The sequence below is a fragment of the Dendrobates tinctorius genome, unplaced genomic scaffold (assembly GCF_039654945.1).
Source record: "Dendrobates tinctorius isolate UK_male_01 unplaced genomic scaffold, ASM3965494v1 ptg000129l, whole genome shotgun sequence".
NCBI classification, from domain to species: Eukaryota; Metazoa; Chordata; class Amphibia; order Anura; family Dendrobatidae; genus Dendrobates; species Dendrobates tinctorius.
Genome location: NW_027361797.1, coordinates 28,297,501 through 28,315,512, shown reverse-complemented (window position 1 = coordinate 28,315,512; position 18,012 = coordinate 28,297,501). Strand labels below are relative to the sequence as shown.

Sequence of the window (18,012 nt, the reverse complement as noted above, 5' to 3'; positions counted from 1 at the left end):
GCACAGGTACCTCCTGCTTAGTAACCGGGTTCCAGCACCGTCAGCTGGTCCTCGGTTGTGCCATTGGCTCTTATTCCTTCTGCTGCCCCTCCGGGTGCCAGCACTGTCAGCTGGTCCTCGCTATTTCCATTTGCTCTTGCAGCTTATGCTACCCCTCCGGGTTCCAGCACCGTCAGCTGGTCCTCGTCAGAGCCTTTGGCCTAGGTGCCTCCATCTCGGTATCCGAGTTCCGGCAACGTCTGCTGGTCCTTGGTAGTGCTTTGTAGCACAGGTACCTCCTGCTTAGTAACCGGGTTCCAGCACCGTCAGCTGGTCCTCGGTAGTGCCATTGGCTCTTGTTCCTTCTGCTGCCCCTCCGGGTGCCAGTACCGTCAGCTGGTTCAAGAGGACAAAGAACAGGAAGACAACCACCAAGATGCAGAACAACAAGAGAGAGAAGACAAAGAAGCATAAAAAAAAAACAAAGCAGAAGAACATTAAGCATAAGACTAATACTCTGAGCAAATGATATTATCTTATTTATAAGCAGAAGAAGACTAAGCAGTGTATGGGGGTGAGTCCGTTCCTCCTCGTGGTGCCCCTGGAAAAGGCCTGCTGCTGCAGGCCAAACTGAACGCGGACAAATCCTGTTGTAAATCTTTTGTGACAGGCAGAACGGAAGGTGTAAACTTCTAACTTTTCTAGATAACAACTACAGGAATGCCTGACACAAACAAGAATATGATGAAGAAGAATAGGAAGAAGATGAAGAAGTTGAATATGTAGAATAATAATTGTTGAATAAGAAGAATATGAAGAATGTAAGAAAAGGAAGAAGAAGAAGAAGAAGAATGTAAAAAAAGGAAGTAGAAGAATTTAAAAAAGGAAGAAGAAGAAGAATGTAAAAAAAGGAATAAGAAGAAGAATGTAAAAAAAGGAAGTAGAAGAATGTAAAAAAAGGAAGTAGAAGAATGTAAAAAAAGGAAGAAGAAGAAGAATGTAAAAAAAGGAATAAGAAGAAGAAGAAGAAGGTAAAAAAAGGAAGAAGAATAAGAAAGAAGAAGAAAGAAGAAAGAAGAAGAAGACATACATGTCTGGCAAAATATAAATGAGGCTAACATAGTCAATATCTTTGTAACTCCTAACATCTTTAAAAAAAAAGTTTAATTCCTGCTATTCCATTTGATTGGGCTAAACCTCTATGGCTTTAATGTCTCCTCCACCTCCCACAATACATTCTACATTATTCTTAGTTGTTTTTCTTCATGTAGAATTAACCTACAAGGAAAGAAAGGGTTTTTTTTAATTCCGATATTTTGGCCCCATTGACTTGCATTGGTTCCCGGTATCGGAATCGGCGATACCGATACTTTTTTTTTTAAGATCGGCCGATCCATTCCGATCCGATATTTTCAAGTATCGGCTGGTATCGCTCAACTCTAATCAGCACTCTGAAATATTCTGAGACAGAGCAAAAAGAGACCAATCTAATAAGGGACCAAAAGGAAAATACAGATAAATAGGAGTGGAAATTTAGCACAACCCCAGCCGGGGCTGGCTGACCACAAAAAAGTGAATTGACCAACAAGAGCAAGTGTGAACAATAGCAAAAACAAACTTAACTTGAGAAGACTGGAACAGAGCTGAAGTCTAAGACCTGAGAAGCAGACTGAATCACCAGCACCAGGATAGGGCGTCGGCTGTCTTATATCCAGTCTGATACTCCAGAGATACAATCATTATACTCCTCATCAGGTAGCAGATCACTACCAGTTAAACCAACCTCACTACCTCCTGTCACCACCAGAGGGAGAACGGAAGGAGAACTCAACTGGTGGAGCAGAAAATGAGTTCACAGCAGAAGCCTCTTTCAGATTACTTCTCCTCCGCTTTCTCCTTCTTGACTTCCTTCATTCATTTTCGGTCTTTCTCCAGGATTCATACCTACTTCCTCCTTATTGCACAAATTGCGACAAGTAGTCACAAAAATAATCTCATAATACTTGATGCATACAAATTTGTGTTGGTCCGCATTCATATTGTACCAGGGCTGTGGAGTCGGTAAGCCAAACCTGCGACTCCGACTCCTCAATTTCCCTTACACCAACTCCGTCTCCACGACTCCGACTCCCACATATATTGCTTATATTTAAGTGAAAAATTCATTGTAGTACAATGTGAACATCAGACATTTAATCATCTCTATGATACAATAATCAAGATATTTAGATAGAACATAATATCTATTTATTGGAATACAACTTTAGAACAAAAAACTGAAATAAATTGTAAATATATAATACACTGTATAATATCAATTACATACATATGGTACAGACCAAAGTTTGGACACACCTTCTCATTCAAAGAGTTTTCTTTATTTTCATGACTATGAAAATTCTAGATTCACTCTGAAGGCATCAAAACAATGAATTAACACAAGTGGAATTATATAATTAACAAAAAAGTGTGAAACAACTGAAAATATGTCTTATATTCTAGGTTCTTCAAAGTAGCCACCTTTTGCTTTGATTACTGCTTTGCACACTCTTAGCATTCTCTTGATGAGCTTCAAGAGGTAGTCACTGGAAATGGTCTTCCAACAGTCTTGAAGGAGTTCCCAGAGATGCTTAGCACTTGTTGGCCCTTTTGCCTTCACTCTGCAGTCCAGCTCACCCCAAACCATCTCGATTGGGTTCAGGTCTGGTGACTGTGGAGGCCAGGTCATCTGGCGTAGCACCCCATCACTCTCCTTCTTGGTCAAATAGCCCTTACACAGCCTGGAGGTGTGTTTGAGGTCATTGTCCTGTTGAAAAATAAATGATGGTCCAACTAAACTCAAACCGGATGGAATAGCATGCCGCTGCAAGATGCTGTGGTAGCCATGTTGGCTCAGTATGCCTCAGGGTGGATTTGATTTAAATCTAACGGATTTAAATCACGATTTAAATCACTAGTCAGTAAGGCTTGATTTAAATCAGTGATTTAAATCAAAGTTTCTACCTAAACTAGTTCTTGCTACTTTAACATGCAAGTAGATGAAGATTTTTAGAATCACTTTTTATATTACTTTTTTCTCCCCAGTTTAATGGGTTAATCATTCATATTTGGACATTACTGTTCTGTTGTACTTAGGAAGGAGAAAAATAATCCTGACCCTAATAACAATTTAAATAGATTTATTCAACTGAAACAATAACAACATTACAGCATAAGTCATTTGCTTAAACAAACATCCATGTTTAACTAATTTGGCTAAACAAAATATATATATATATATATATATATATATATATATATTTTAAGAAACTTAGGCTGTCAGCCCAGCCGACACATGAAAAACTTAAATACTACTGTCCCTGCTGTCCTCTGTAGCTCACTTGTCGTCATCTTCATCATCATCTTCTTCTTTGATCATATTCATAATCAGGAAAAGAAAAACAAGCTTTCCTGCTTTATTGGGTCCCAACCGATTTCTCAATTTAGAATGAATGAGTCCAAAGGAAGAGAATATTCTTTCAACGCCTGCAGAAGAAGCTACTGCTGTTAAAAGTGAAATCATTACTTGAACAGTCTCTAAATCCAAGCGCTTAAGTGACTTCCACCAGTTTACTGGTGTGACCTTCCTTAAAATATCTTCAGCAAACATATATTTCTTGAATGGTTCCCCCTTAGCTCTGAAGTTTATTATAGTTGGCATTAAAGATGGATGATTGCTGGATACCCATGTCATAGCTAACTCCTCTTCCTCAGCACTTAGGTTTTGACCCTGATATTGGATATTGACAATATTTGCCAAAAAATGAGCTGGAGTCAGTGCTTGTCCCATTCGTTTGTTTACTGCTTGTAATTTAATTCTGTCCATGTGTAGTTCTGTTTTTCAAGTGTTCACTCAGTTCCTTCCAAATTTCAACAGCATCCGCAATAAAACAGCTATTTTTCTGTATTTTGTTTAAAGCTTGAGAGATGGGTTTCAGGAAGCTCAGCATATGTTCAACATTTCTCTTAAGCCCAATGTTGAGGATTTTGGCCGTGACAGTGCCATCTATTTTATCTCGATTTTCTTCACAAAGTGTCATCAGAATAGGCCAGCTTTTGATATACTGCTCAAAACAGTCCACCACAGAGTTCCATCTAACAACTTGTGGGAGCGTTAGCTTGGTTCCACCCATCCTTTTCAGAGCTGCTGCAGCAAAATGATTATTACGGAAGTATTTAGCAATTTCAACAACATTAGCCTTTATTTCTGGAACACTTAAGTCTTTGGCTAAGAGGTGCAGCAAATGAGCACTGCAACCATATGTTATTAGCAGCTTTGTATTCCCTCCCTGCTCTTCTAAATCTCTTCTCATCTTGGATACGTTTGCAGCATTGTCAGTGACCAAACTGCGTACTAGACATTTGAATTTTTGTTCACGTCGTTATAGCTTTTACTGCCACTTCTTGTAAGTATTCTGCTGTGTGTGCATTTCCTGACGTATCAGCTGTTTGTGCAAGGAAGACTTTACCTTCTTCTGTTATACAAGCACATACAATAGGATCATTGTGGACATTACTCCACCCATCAATACTTAGGTTAACAATTTTACCCTCCAGAGCTGTTGCACATTGCTCCATTTCTCTGTCATACACTTGATCCAGCAGTTTCCCTGCAACATCAGCTCTGCTGGGTGGACTGTATCCTGGTCTCAGTGACTGAACCATATTAATGAAATGTGGGTTCTCAGTCAGACGGAAAGAAGAGTTTGTTGCATAAATAAACTGGGCAATTTTTTCATCAATCAACTCTTTTTCTAATCTGCTAGTTCTTATCACAAACCTATCTATGGTGGTTCCAGGAGGTAAAGGTTTTTTCTTCCTTTTGGGTGATGGTGATATGTGGCTGTGGGTGTCTGATGATGCTGCTGCTGCTAATTAAGCACTATCCTGGATGGATAACTCTGAAACTGTAGAACAGGATGATGGTGATCTTGGAGGTGGATAGTTTCCAGAATCCATGAATTCCCCTAAACAAAAAAAGTCAATGCTGTTATTTTATTGTTTATACAATTTCTGCTTATTGTACACAACACATCACTGCCCCTGCCCCAAAAGGAATATTTGTTTTTCTTCATAACTGTACCAAATGACAGTAACATGCAGTAATAATAAGAAATATAATTTATCTCACACATGACAGTTCAGTCTTTAGAAATAGGATTCAATAAAAATGTTTACCAACCTGAAGATCCTGCCTGTTCAGAAGTGTTTCTTTGGTCATCTTCATCACCGCACTTCTCATGATGTTGCCTCATTCGCGCCACCAGGCCTTGCATCTCTTTGTTGCATCGTTTGCATTTTGCACGCATGCCTGCCTTACCGATAGGTGAAGGAGCTTCATTAAAATATTCCCAAACTGGGTCTCTTTTACGGCCTGCTGCCATTATAAGGAAAGAATGTAATAAACCTCAGATCGTACACACAAACAGATCCAGACTTGTCTGTCTGTGGCTATGCTGCAGTATTGTGCTCAAAGTTTCACTTTCATTTTCTTGTCTGCTTGCCCTTCCTCCTCCTCACACTTAGATTCACATTCTTCTTGTGTTGTGCAGATCTATTCCACTCCAAACAATCAGAAACATATTGTCTAACTTCTTGGACTTGGCACTGAAGGGGTTGATTCTGTATTCATAGGTTTGTAGAACAATAGGATTAAGGTCTTTTTCTCAACTCTGTTCATGTTGTAACATTTTTGCCGTGAAGAAGAGGCTGGGACCTCTGCGGAGTCAAATTCAGTTTTGAGAACTGCGTAAGTAAAGCGAGCGTCTGTGATAATATAGGAGAGAAACTGCCCACTAATCCTACAGAAACCTCTGGAAGAGCATGGCATTGTGAATGTTACACATATACAGCCTTTATTCTACTGAGTTAAACAACTCCGCTTTATCTCATGATGGAAGAACCTTTGGATGGTAAAATATTTTCCTCAAAAAGCAGCTTATTGAAAAAAATCCGATTTTTTTGATTTTTAAAAAAAAAACATTGATTTTTATCCACCCTGGTATGCCTTCAATTTTGAATAAATCCCCAACAGTGTCACCAGCAAAGCACCCCCACACCTCCTCCTCCATGCTTCACGGTGGGAATCAGGCATGAAGAGTCCATCCGTTCACCTTTTCTGCGTCACGCAAAGACACGGTGGTTGGAACCAAAGATCTCAAATTTGGACTCATCAGACCAAAGCACAGATCTCCACTGGTCTAATGTCCATTCCTTGTGTTCTTTAGCCCAAACAAGTCTCTTCTGCTTGTTGCCCGTCCTTAGCAGGGGTTTCCTAGCAGCTATTTTACCATGAAGGCCTGCTGCACAAAGTCTCCTATTAACAGTTGTTGTAGAGATGTGTCTGCTGCTAGAACTCTGTGTGGCATTGACCCGGTCTCTAATCTGAGCTGCTGTTAACCTGCGATTTCTGAGGCTGGTGACTCGGAAGAACTTATCCTCCGCAGCAAAGGTGACTCTTGGTCTTCCTTTCCTGAGGCGGTCCTCGTGAGCCAGTTTCTTTGTAGCGCTTGATGGTTTTTGCCATTGCACTTGGGGACACTTTCAAAGTTATCCCAATCACTTATTAAACCTAACAGGGCACACCTGTGAAGTGAAAACCATTTCCGGTGACTACCTCTCGAAGCTCATCAAGAGAATGCCAAGAGTGTGCAAAGCAGTAATCAAAGCAAAAGGTGGCTACTTTGAAGAACCTAGAATATAAGTCATATTTTCAGTTGTTTCACGCTTTTTTGTTAATTATATAATTCCACATGTGTTGATTCATAGTTTTGATGCCTTCAGAGTGAATCTACAATTTTCATAGTCATGAAAATAAACAAAACGCTTTGATTGAGAAGGTATGTCCAAACTTTTGGTCTGTACTGTGTGTATATATATATATATATATATATATATATATATATATACATACACACACACACACTATGACTTATCTCGGCTAAAGCCTAGATCCTCAGGCTACATTCACTATGGGCGTAGCCAGGATCAAACCTAGGGGGGGGGGGGCAGAACCTCATACTGTTCCGCATAACTTCATACTGCACACCTCAGCTGCTGCAGAACCTCATTCTTCACACCCCTACACTTGAAAATAAAGCCTGCACCTTAAGAAGATGTGGTGATGAATGCAGTCTATTTATTCCAACTATCAATTGATGTTGATGTGTTACTGAAGACGAGCAATGCCTGTCCTGGGCGTCCTTTTGGGCAGCTATGAGGTGTACCTGACTGGTGCTAAAAAAAAAAAAAAAAAAAAAAGGAGTGTTAGCCTGTGTGCTATCCGGCTTTCATTCTTTTTGGTACAGATATGATATGGATAGACAGATATGGATAAATGGATAGATAGAGCAGATTTCTAATCTGGTTTTGCTATTGAAAACATTATGTATGAGCCCAAAAACCTTTCAGGTGATGCTGTTTTTTAAAAAGCTGATCTGCTTTTGCAACTGAAAAACGTATCCTCAAAAAACGCAGGAAAAACGGTGTGTGTGAATGTAGCCTTAGATCAGGAATAGAACAGCCATTTATAGGACATTTCATAACTTTCCCAAATTCCTATGAAAAAATAGTCAGCATATTCTGCAGTGAACTACTGTACCCAATTTATTATATATTTTAGGAGTCGGTCCATTTTATACCGACTCCAACTCCACCAAAATGAGCACAGACTCCGACTCCACAGCCCTGCTGTAGACATCCTGGGTGGCCCGTGGGTGACAAGTTGGATACCCCTAAACTAGAGCTTCTAACTTCTGAATTATTCACCAAGTAGCTCCATTCCAATGGGATCAATTGATACCTCACTGGTATTAGTCAAGCAATCTCATACAGTAATCTTCTTTTTGTTAATAGAAGGGATAATGCTGTGCACATGAACAAGATTTCCCCACATGGGGAAACCCACTAGGCGGGAATAGTGTGCTAGATGGGGATCAGACCGCCCTGGAGGAACTTCTAGACTCATTTACATAAAGATTCAAAGTTAATTTTCTCAATGATGAACTATTCTTTTGCAGCCAAGAAGGAAGAATTTCATTTGGTTTTTCATAAACCACACAGCAATGTAATTAGTTTGGAACCCCTAAAACTCCAGATATTTTCTCTTTAAAGGGATCTGTTACCCCATATTTGCCTATCTGCTGCCGGTCCGGCGCCTCCTATCTTCATACGATGCCGTCCTCCTTCTTACTTCTGCCGCGGTTCCTGCGCAGGCGTACTTTATCTGCCCTGTTGAGGGCAGTGTAAAGTACTGCAGTGCGCAGGCACCGGACCTCTCTGACCTTTCATGGCGCCTGCACACTGCAGTGCTCTGCTCTGCACAGGGCAGATAAAGTACGCATGCGCAGGAGCCGTGGCAGAAGTAAGGAGGAGGACGGCATCGTATGAAGTTGGGAGGCGCCGGACTGGACCGCGACACCCACCGTCCCCGCCCCCCGGTGAGTATAATCTAACTTGTTTTTCTTATCTTTCAGGTTACATCGGGGGCTTATCTACAGCATTACAGAATGCTGTAGATAATCCCGTGATGGTGGTGCCAGCAGCTGATAGGGCTAAAATGGGGTGACAGATTCCCTTTAAGGCTATGTGCACACGGTGCGGATCCTCCTACGGATTTTTCCGCGCGGATTTAATGAAAACCGCAGGTCAAATGACCTGCATTTTTCCTGCGGATTTCTTCCTTTTTTTGTGGTTTTACTGTGGTTTTCCACCTGCGGATTTATAGAATGGAGCAGGTGGAAAACTGCAGCATAACCGCACAAAAGAAGTCACATGCTGCTTTTTTTTTACCGCACAAAAACCGCGCGGAAAAATCCGCAGCATGTGCACAGCGGTTTTTTTTTTTCAATAGGCTACAATGGTACTGTACATCACCTGCAGTTCTGCTGCAGATCCGCAGCGGCAAATCCGTTGTGGATCCGCAGTAGAAACCGCACCGTGTGCACAGGGCCTAAGGGAGCAATCAGACGGCCGTATAAAGCGGGAAAAGATATCAGAACGAAGTGCTGGGACTGGCCGGTGGCTCTCCCCACCAGAGAGTGACAGTTGTATAGAGATACATGAAGCTGGCCTGTTCGTGTAGGGAGAGCCGCCGGACAGTCCGTGCATCAAGTTCCGATCTTGGTTGGATTTATATGGCCGTGTGATTGTGCCCTAAAATAGACTGTAACTGGGCAATTGTTCTGGACTTTTCATAGAACAATAAAGAAAAAAAATGAAACCTTTTGTTTTTTAATTAACCCCGACCCAATATCTAAGTCTGGGTTCTCTTTTAGATACCTGAGCTCCACTAAGGATTTTACCATGATATGCTTCAGCACAATAAATTAACAAGCGTTTATCAGTGTCATCATGTATTGCAGAACGACAGCTGACGATCTCAGGACGCTTGGCACTGTGGCGGAACAAGATGTGCATGATGGCATGCAGAGCAGTGCAAGATGCAAGTACTGTCTTGAGAAAGATACAGAAGATATAAAGCACAGGGTTACACAGCAGCTATCATGTACAGATCACAGCGTGGGCACATATGTCCCATTAGGGATCTGTCAGCGGGTTCCCCAACTGATCACTAAAATGACAGGGCTGCAGTCAGTCACTCAGACTAGCAGGAACATTTACAGATCTGTAAATTATACAGGACAGATATCTACTGTAGTCCTGCTGAAGAACTCAATGGAAGTGGAGTCAGAGAAACCTGGAGATCTGGGAATCTTGGAACCTAACATTTCAATAAAGATGACATTCTCCGTAATGACTCAATCACATACTACAGATCTGTAACCACACACATCCCATCTGTCTGACTGCAATGCACAAAGACATTTAGGACATTTTGATTAAATGGCGATATACGAGAATCTGTCCAACTAGGATAGGAACAGGCACCTGTGCGGTACAGACAAGAGGCCTAACTTTTAGGATCAATGGAGGATTCCCAGAGTTCAGACCAGTTCTAGTCATACAATTATGACAACTTTTCACCTCCCACCAAAGAGATCCCATATAACTTTCTAGATCAGTAGCTATAATTTTCAGCATCAAGTACGTTTGGACACTACTGCAATTTTTTGAATGCCCATATATATGTCATAGTGGCCACTGCCCAGTGATCTCATTTAAAGGAAATCGGTCACCAGGTTTTGACACCTAATCTGAGAGACGCACAATAGAGAGACAGAGACCCTGATTCCAGCAATGTATAACTTACTGATCTGCTTACTGTCATTTGGATAAAATCACTGCTTTATCTGCTGCAGACCTAGCAGTTCTCTGAATGCTCAGCTCTGTATAACCTCGCCCACATCACTGATTGGTAGCTTTCTGCCCATGCACAGTGTGTGCAAAACCTGCCAATCTGGTGGTGGTGATGGTGGTAGGGGATTACAGAGCTCATGAATATGGAGGACTACCTAGCAGCAGGCTTATTAGTCCTCTAGTGATAATCTCCTGCTAATAAAAATGATTTTATCACTAGAGGACTAGTAAGTCTGCTGTCAGGTAGTCCTCCATATTCATGAGCTCTGTAAACCCCTCCCCCCCACCATATTGGCAGGCTTTACGGCCATCGTCTATCAAGCATCCACTCCATTCTGTCATGTTTTAAGGACATAGTATAAAGGACTTTTTAAAGGAATGGTGTCACCTTTTCTTTTTTCCCCAGGATTATGGTTTATTGATTGTTTTTCTTGTGATTACCAAAGATCCCATCAGACCGGGGGTGCTATGTTCTGTGAGGCAAGCTTGGTGGGAGTGGAGAGATTTTGGTGCCTGCCTTTTTTTTTTTCACCTTTCTTGGCAATTTTAGATATTGTCACTATCGATCAATATCAATGAAACTCGCTAAAAATATGTTCAGAAGAAACACATATGAACGATAAAAGTCCATACAAAATTCACGTCTGTTTGCTTGACGGAAGGCCACCGTCTTAAAGTATAACCAAAGAAACGAGCAGGAGCATAAGTTAGTATACAAGCGATGTGCAAGAACAGTCACACTGTGGCAATTTCACAGACAAAACCCAAGGAAAAAAACAAAATGATTATATACCCTGTACTATTTTGATTTTCTTTAAAAATGTGTAAAGGTCATCCCACCGCCACAAGGTGTACCCAATCGGGGCACTCCTATCTTGTCTCCCCTTGTGACATCTGACCTCAATCTACCCCATGGGAAGCTATATAGATGAAATGCCTAGCTCAAAAGATCCTGATCTGCCCTTATCTACATGGAGGTCGGCTGACAGAAGGTGAGGATTTAATATTAGAGATAGGATAGGACACTCACGATTGGGTACACCTTGTCGTGGTAGGAAGGCATTTACGCTTTTTTGATCAAAATAGTGTTAACTAAGCAAACCAACTGATTTACATGCACTATTACTATTTACTTACTACAGAGTATATGCTCATTTTGTTGTTTTCTTGGGTTAAGGCCACCGCGTTAGTAGCTTTTTGCCTTCTTTTTACATCCCCTCTAAACAACGGCTCACATAAAAGACTGAGTTTAAAGATGAAGAAGCTTTGGTTCATGTCGGGATTCACAATCGCGCAGTTACTGTTATCATATCGACCTCAGTGAGTTCAGATCTAGTTCGCGCGTGATAGCGAACATGAGCTTAATTTTTAAACAAGTTCTTCCAGAAAGGCTGAGATCTGTGTGCTAATGAGCTGTGAAATCTTCAGAGAACGAAGACACGGATAAATGTGGCATCAACATTTTACTGGTGAGGCACGAATACAAACATGTCAGCACCGTAACTCCAAGGACGCATTAAAAACAGGGTGGTAGCGTCGTAAGCCAAACTTCCGACTCCAGCTCCTTCAGAAATAGGTCATGTCTAATTATTAGGAATGATAAATTTACAGTTGTAAAATGGGAACTGAAATTATATTTTGTGTATTCCTATGAAAGTAATGGTACGAAAACCTGTCTATCCAATAAATTAACAGTACACAGTTACTTTATATGTAATTAGTTATTATACTAAGTATTAAAGTCAGAGTTGGAGTTGATATATGTCTACCGATTTCACCAATTGGTAGACACATATCAATTCATCATCAGAATAGTGGGGGTCCAGCATCCAGCTCCCCCACCGATAAGTTATTCTCGGTGTCGGACTGATGAAAGCAGCTATGGAGCTGAACAGTACAGCTCCGTCAACTGTGTATAGGCCACGGCTGGGAAACGCACATCTGCCCTCTATTCAAATTATTAGGAGTGGACCTGACCTACCTGACTTTGGCTACTACACGGCTTTGGACCAATCCTTTAAAGAGGTTGTTCAGTCTTTAGCTTGTGAATTCTCATATCGCATACTCGGTGAGGATTTTCCAGTGCCGGGAGCGGAAAGGAATTTGACCACAAATTTTCATACTTTTGGCCATATTCAGAGTAAATTGTATCCGGACTTGCTCTATAACCTTGAATTGAGCGAAACCGTTTGCTGATCTAGAATCAGGAGGAAACGGCTAAACCGAAGTAGAGAAGTCTCAGTATTTCTAGCATTATCAGACTGTAAATGAAGGTAAAATCAATTAGATTGGAGGCCAGAAGAGAGATCTGTGCTTCTCCGGTGCTTGGCTCACGGAGGATTGCGTAGACTAGACTTTACTAAGAATTAATTGACTTGCTATTGGAAACAGTTTTATAGCTGCACTGCCTGCTGGGGGTGAATGTAATTAATCTACATAAGCTGTATAAAGTATAACAACAAGGATAAGCCAATACAATATACAAACTGTAGAGTTATACGTATTCTACACCACATTATTCTGCATTTTAAAAATGCTCAACTTTTTCTCCTTATTTTCGCTTCTTCCCTATTTTTATAGTTGCTCATCACTAAGCTTCATATCAGATAAGAAGAGAAACCAGGAAGCCTCAGGACAGATGGGACAGAAGACCAGACATGTTGTCAACACGGGTATTAAGCACTGATTCCAAAACCGACAACCCCACTGCTAAGCTTACTAGCACAAAGCGGATCATCAGTTAACTCCTTAAGAATGGAGATAAGTGCCTCTCGTTCAAAGTGGGGTCAACACAAGCGTTCTTGGTGCCATTACTCATCACCTGGGGCTTCCATCAACAGAAGAAACTGAAAATAATCGGTCACAGGACAGTCTTTTAATCTGACCAAAGCAAATGTAGGTGATGGAAAGACTGAAGATCTATGGGTCACACAGGGACCCACCGGAGGATTCTCCTGCTCTCCTGTAGGCCAGTCTAAGCCTGTGTGTGAATAACTGCACAATCATGTAACACACACAAAACATGTTCTTCCTGTGTAGCTGGCTCTTCTGGCTCAAAAAGGGGGTTTTGTACTGGGGACCCTCTTTTGGTATCCAATGCCCTATTAAAACATATAATGAAGGACAGATTTTCTGAGAGAATTCCTGCTATTAAGATTCTTAGGAATAATTCTCTACTATTAAAATCCTTGCTGCCAGCTGGGTTCTCTGACATTACATATTATTGTAATTATAAATACTAATTGTGTCAAATGGCGAGAAATAACATTGTAATTAATATTCAAATGAGGATTCCCAATTAGAATGGAAAAAAAAAAAAGTTTATTTTAAGCCATACGACTGTCTACCTATCAATATTCTAATACCAAGTCTGATTACACTGCTGGGCCTGATTCCCGGTGTGCTGTAATTACCTGTGCCTTAATTAGCTAGCTGTAAATTCTCCAGCAAGACAGGGCTACAGTGTCATAGGTAAGAAGTGAACCTATATATATATATAAATGCAGTCGTCAGAAACTAACAGCCATTAATTAAAGGGGTGTTCAACTTTTGAGAAGTCTAAAAAAGTCGCCATGGTGGTCTTGATATAATAAAAAAAAAGAAATACCTACCAGAATTCCTCGGTAATGCTGCCTATGTCCTCTGCCATTCTGCATGCTGTGTGTGCCAGTGGGAGACATCAAGTAGAAGCTGCAGCCAATGATTGTCTGCAGTGGTCAGGCACAATAAGAACTAGGAAACTTAGCTTCATGCTCAGATATCACATAACCACTGCAGCCAATCAAGGCCTGCTGCAGAAAAGTGTAGTGGACTGGATAATTGACATCCTCTGCCGGAGGAGGAAACGGCAATACCAAGGAATGGCCATGGGCTGGTATGTGAATAACTCTCATAGTGCTAGCGGGGATGTCACCGAGGTTAAGGCAGTTCAGCCCGGCTGGGAACAGAGCCTCAGTGACTGGACATAACCTCAAAGACGTCACCACCTGTCTCTGAGGCTGCGCTCTCAGCAGCTCATTCACCAGTGGTTCTCAGTCTGGACTGTCGCATCTTGGCACCGTCCAGGTTGAAAACTTTATTTCAAATAAAGGACTTTATTCTGGCTGTGTCTTTATTTACAATACAACTATAGGATTAGTAATGGATGTGTCTCTTATAGATCCTTCAACATTACTAAGCCATGGGCTTGATGTCACCTGAAAATACAAAGGTGACATCAACCCCACTTGCCACCGCTACAGGGCAAGAGGGAAGAGCCAGGCAAAGCGCCAGAATTGGCGCATCTAATAGATGTGCCTTTTCTGGGTAGCTGCGGGCTGCTATTTTTTAGGCTGGAGGGCAATATCCATGGCCCCTTACCAGCCTGAGAAAACCAGCCCCCAGCTGTCTGCTTTAGCAAGGTCGTCAAAAATGGGGCGGACCCCATGCCGTTTTTTTAAATTATTTATTTAAATAACCAGCCTTGCTGAAGCTGACAGCTGAGGGTTACAGCTCCCAGCTGTGAATTTTGTTTGGCTGCTTAGCAAAAATAAAGGGGAACTCACGCCGTTTTTTTTTAATTATTTATTTACAGCGCAGGAGCTACACCCATCAGCCGCTCCTGCTCTCACTGTAATTAGTGGCAGCAGGTGTCAGATGATGGGAGCAGTAGTCCCATCAGCTAACACCAGCGACCAGAGGTAAAGTTTATACCTCCGATCATAGCTGAGAGCGTGGGAACTGCGGCTCTCTGACCGGCGGGGTATGATTTCCCCGCCGATCAGAAGCAGTGTTTTGCGCAATGTTGTGCACATGACAACGCATCAAACACTGGATGTTCGGACCCCCAATCAAGTGAATGGGATCCAGGTTCGGGCCCGGGTACTGTTCTGTTCAGAATATCTAGAAAACCGTGCAAACTAGTGACAGAAAGTAAATTACTTATTGTCATAATTCTGCAGCCCAGATATGTACTGAGATTATGTGAAAAGCCCGGACAACCCCTTTAAGATTCCTCTCAAACCAATCAAAGGAAGTGAATTAAAAAAAAAAAAAAAACACAATTAGGGAATAGCTAGAAGTGTAGGGTGTTGTGTGACAAAGCTACTTACCAAAGCAGTTAGGGGGTAAGGATAGATATTTAGAAAGGATATTTTAGGGAATGGATCACCCCTTTAAAGTAACATATGAAGAGCATTTTTGATTTTGTGCAGAATTCGTGAATCAAGTGCGCCATTTTTAAGTATTTTGTGCACAAAATGTCAATGAATACAAGACAAAAAAAAAAAAAAAAGTATGATGAATCAAGCCCCTAGTGTTTATCGCCTACCTGGCATAGAATGAACTAGGTCTCCGCACAGAGCAAGGAACTTGGGTTTGGGACACATCTTATTAATGGCCTCCACGGCCTCTTCCGTTAATTTGATCTCTTCCTCCCATTCATCCCCTCCAAAGTCACATTGGCCAATCGCCCAAGATTTCATGAGCCCAAACTGCGGGTCTGCTCCTTGGATGAAGAAGAATGGACCTCTCCACTCCTTCTCGTCATCTCCAAAAAAAAGAAAAGAGAACCGTTAGAATATTCTGCAGTAAGCGGTGGCTTACAGCAATTACATTAAACTAATAATAGGATTCGGAATATTCAGAGCCGGGACCATTAACTAAGATCCAATTATGGAAAGGCTACACATACTATAAAAAAAGGAACTTTTCTCAGAACGGCGCAGATCTGGAAGCTGCTGACCTTTCTATTAAACAAAGTGAAATAACTCCCGGGGCAGTCAATTCTTTGTGTCTTTTCTGCCTCAGAAATAACCCGTTCCCTGAAAGAGGTGCAGTGACATGCTGAGAAACCAATCTAGCTGTGTATTATTGGTGCCTCCAGCGGGGTGAGGTTAGTGCAGAGCAGGGGAAAAAAAGACGACACCAGCTCCTGAAATCCCAATGCAATGCTTGTTTTCTGTCTCATCCACCTCTTCTCACTGTGTTAATAGAAGCAGATGAAAGTGTAGCTCTTATATCATACAGACAGTATATAATAAATGCACGTAACAGGATTAAAAAAAAAAAAAATTGCAGAAAAATATCGGACAAGTCGTCAATAGAGCTGATTACATTGACAATCTTCCGTGGGTGGGGTCTTCAGCCGCGTTCCTGCAAGGATTACGCCTCAAAAGGGAATCTGTCAGAGACTTTTGTTGTGTAATCTGATGTATGCAGAGAGACCCTGATTCCTGCGATGTGTCACTTAGATTACTGTCAGCAGCAGTTATCAGAGAGTCACAGTGCTGCAGATTTAGCGGCACTCAGTTGTTGGCTGTGTATAACCCACACCACAACTTTCTGTGTACATTGTATAGAGACAGAGAGCTGCTAATCAGTGCTGGGGCTGGACTAGGAGGCACAAGAAACATAGTCGTGTAGTGATAATCTCCTGCTGATAAAACAGTGATTGTACTGAAACAAGCAAAACATCACTGGAATCAGGCTCTCTTCCCCCTACAGCAGGCTGCTCTCAGATTACATAGCAAAAACTGACTGACAGATTCCCTTTAAAGGTAAGGAAGGGTGGCATTATTGTGACTACGGCACTATGCAGTCATTTGCATAACGTGTGCCCAAACCCGTGCCCGTAAGAATGAAAGGTTGACTTTATCGAGGGGTACGGTTAGAGCTCGTAGCAGTTTTTCATTTCGGAGGTACATGGCGTATGACTGCTGCCGATGGCGTCTACACATCCTCTTTAACACCAGTCATGAAAATTAATGCAATAAAGTAATTCTCCTGGTTTATTTAAATGGGTTAATCCCAGAAAGGTCAGATTTGAAACTAAAGGTCTGATTCCTGGGGGACCTCCGCCAATCCCAATGGTCGCACATGCACAGTGTCTACAGGGCTGACGGGGGCTGCGGAGTAGCCCACTGTGCCCTCTGTGATGCCCGCAGTCACCCGATGCCAGAGTCGGTAGATATTTATACAGTAACCTGTGTGTGTCTTTTTTGGGAGGAGGTCAAACTATCGGTGTTCCAAGCCATGAGCTGCTATTATACAGTGTTATAATCTGCACCCTGCCAGACTACAACCTCCAACATGCCCTGATGCTGGGAGTTGTAGTTCCACAGCAGCAGGCAGCAGAGCAGTGCACTAGCCTGCAGCCCAGAACCCCATATTCCAGCCCAGCTCCTGCTCTCTGCCGCCGGGGAATGTCACTACCTTCTTGGAAAGAAGTGAACGTCCTGCCCCGAGCTCTCAAGAACACCTCCCGATCCTCCGACATGGCCGAGAAGACAAGCAAGCCCCCCGCACCGGGACAGCTGCCAGCCGCACTGTCAACTGCTCCACTTCCGGTCACATCGGCAATCAGCCCGCACTGCCTGCCAGGAGCTGCGCTGGAGAAGATAGGGCGGTTTCACATCGGTGAATGGATTGAGAAGCCTGTGGCTGCGCTGATGGCTCCGGGACTTGTTGCATCGTCCCCATCGGTGCGAGCTTGTAGTGTAGATTCCGGGTGAGGTCTCATTGCCGTGCTCTGTACTATGCTGCTGGAATAAGTGATCTTGTAGATTCCTTTGTGCCGAAGGTGCTATCCCATAGTGTTTGGCTGAAGGTTCACAATGAGACCCCCCCCAAGGCTAATCATTTCCTCACACGTAAAAAATCTAATATAATAAACACATCATGATTTTATCAGAAAGTTGTATCCGTATAATAACATTGTTTAGGATTTAGGCTGGGGTCACACTGGCGAGGAATACGGGT

The 18,012-nt window shown here is 42.2% G+C and overlaps 1 protein-coding gene across 2 annotated transcripts in view; it reads right to left on the bottom strand.

Moving 5' to 3' along the window:
• Nucleotides 1-17,716, bottom strand: part of CPPED1 (calcineurin like phosphoesterase domain containing 1) — a 141,513-nt gene extending 123,797 nt beyond the window's left edge. Inside the window, exons 1-2 of one of the 2 annotated variants that reach the window (XM_073542893.1) lie at nucleotides 17,467-17,716; nucleotides 15,584-15,802 (exon numbers count right to left, since the gene is read on the bottom strand). In XM_073542893.1, coding sequence (XP_073398994.1) covers nucleotides 15,584-15,802; nucleotides 17,467-17,530 — 283 coding nt within the window. In that variant the 5' untranslated portion in view covers nucleotides 17,531-17,716. Of the gene's footprint in view, nucleotides 1-15,583; nucleotides 15,803-17,466 lie in introns of those variants that run through there. The other variant, XM_073542892.1, reaches the window with a different exon arrangement.
• Nucleotides 17,717-18,012: the final 296 nt, after the last annotated feature.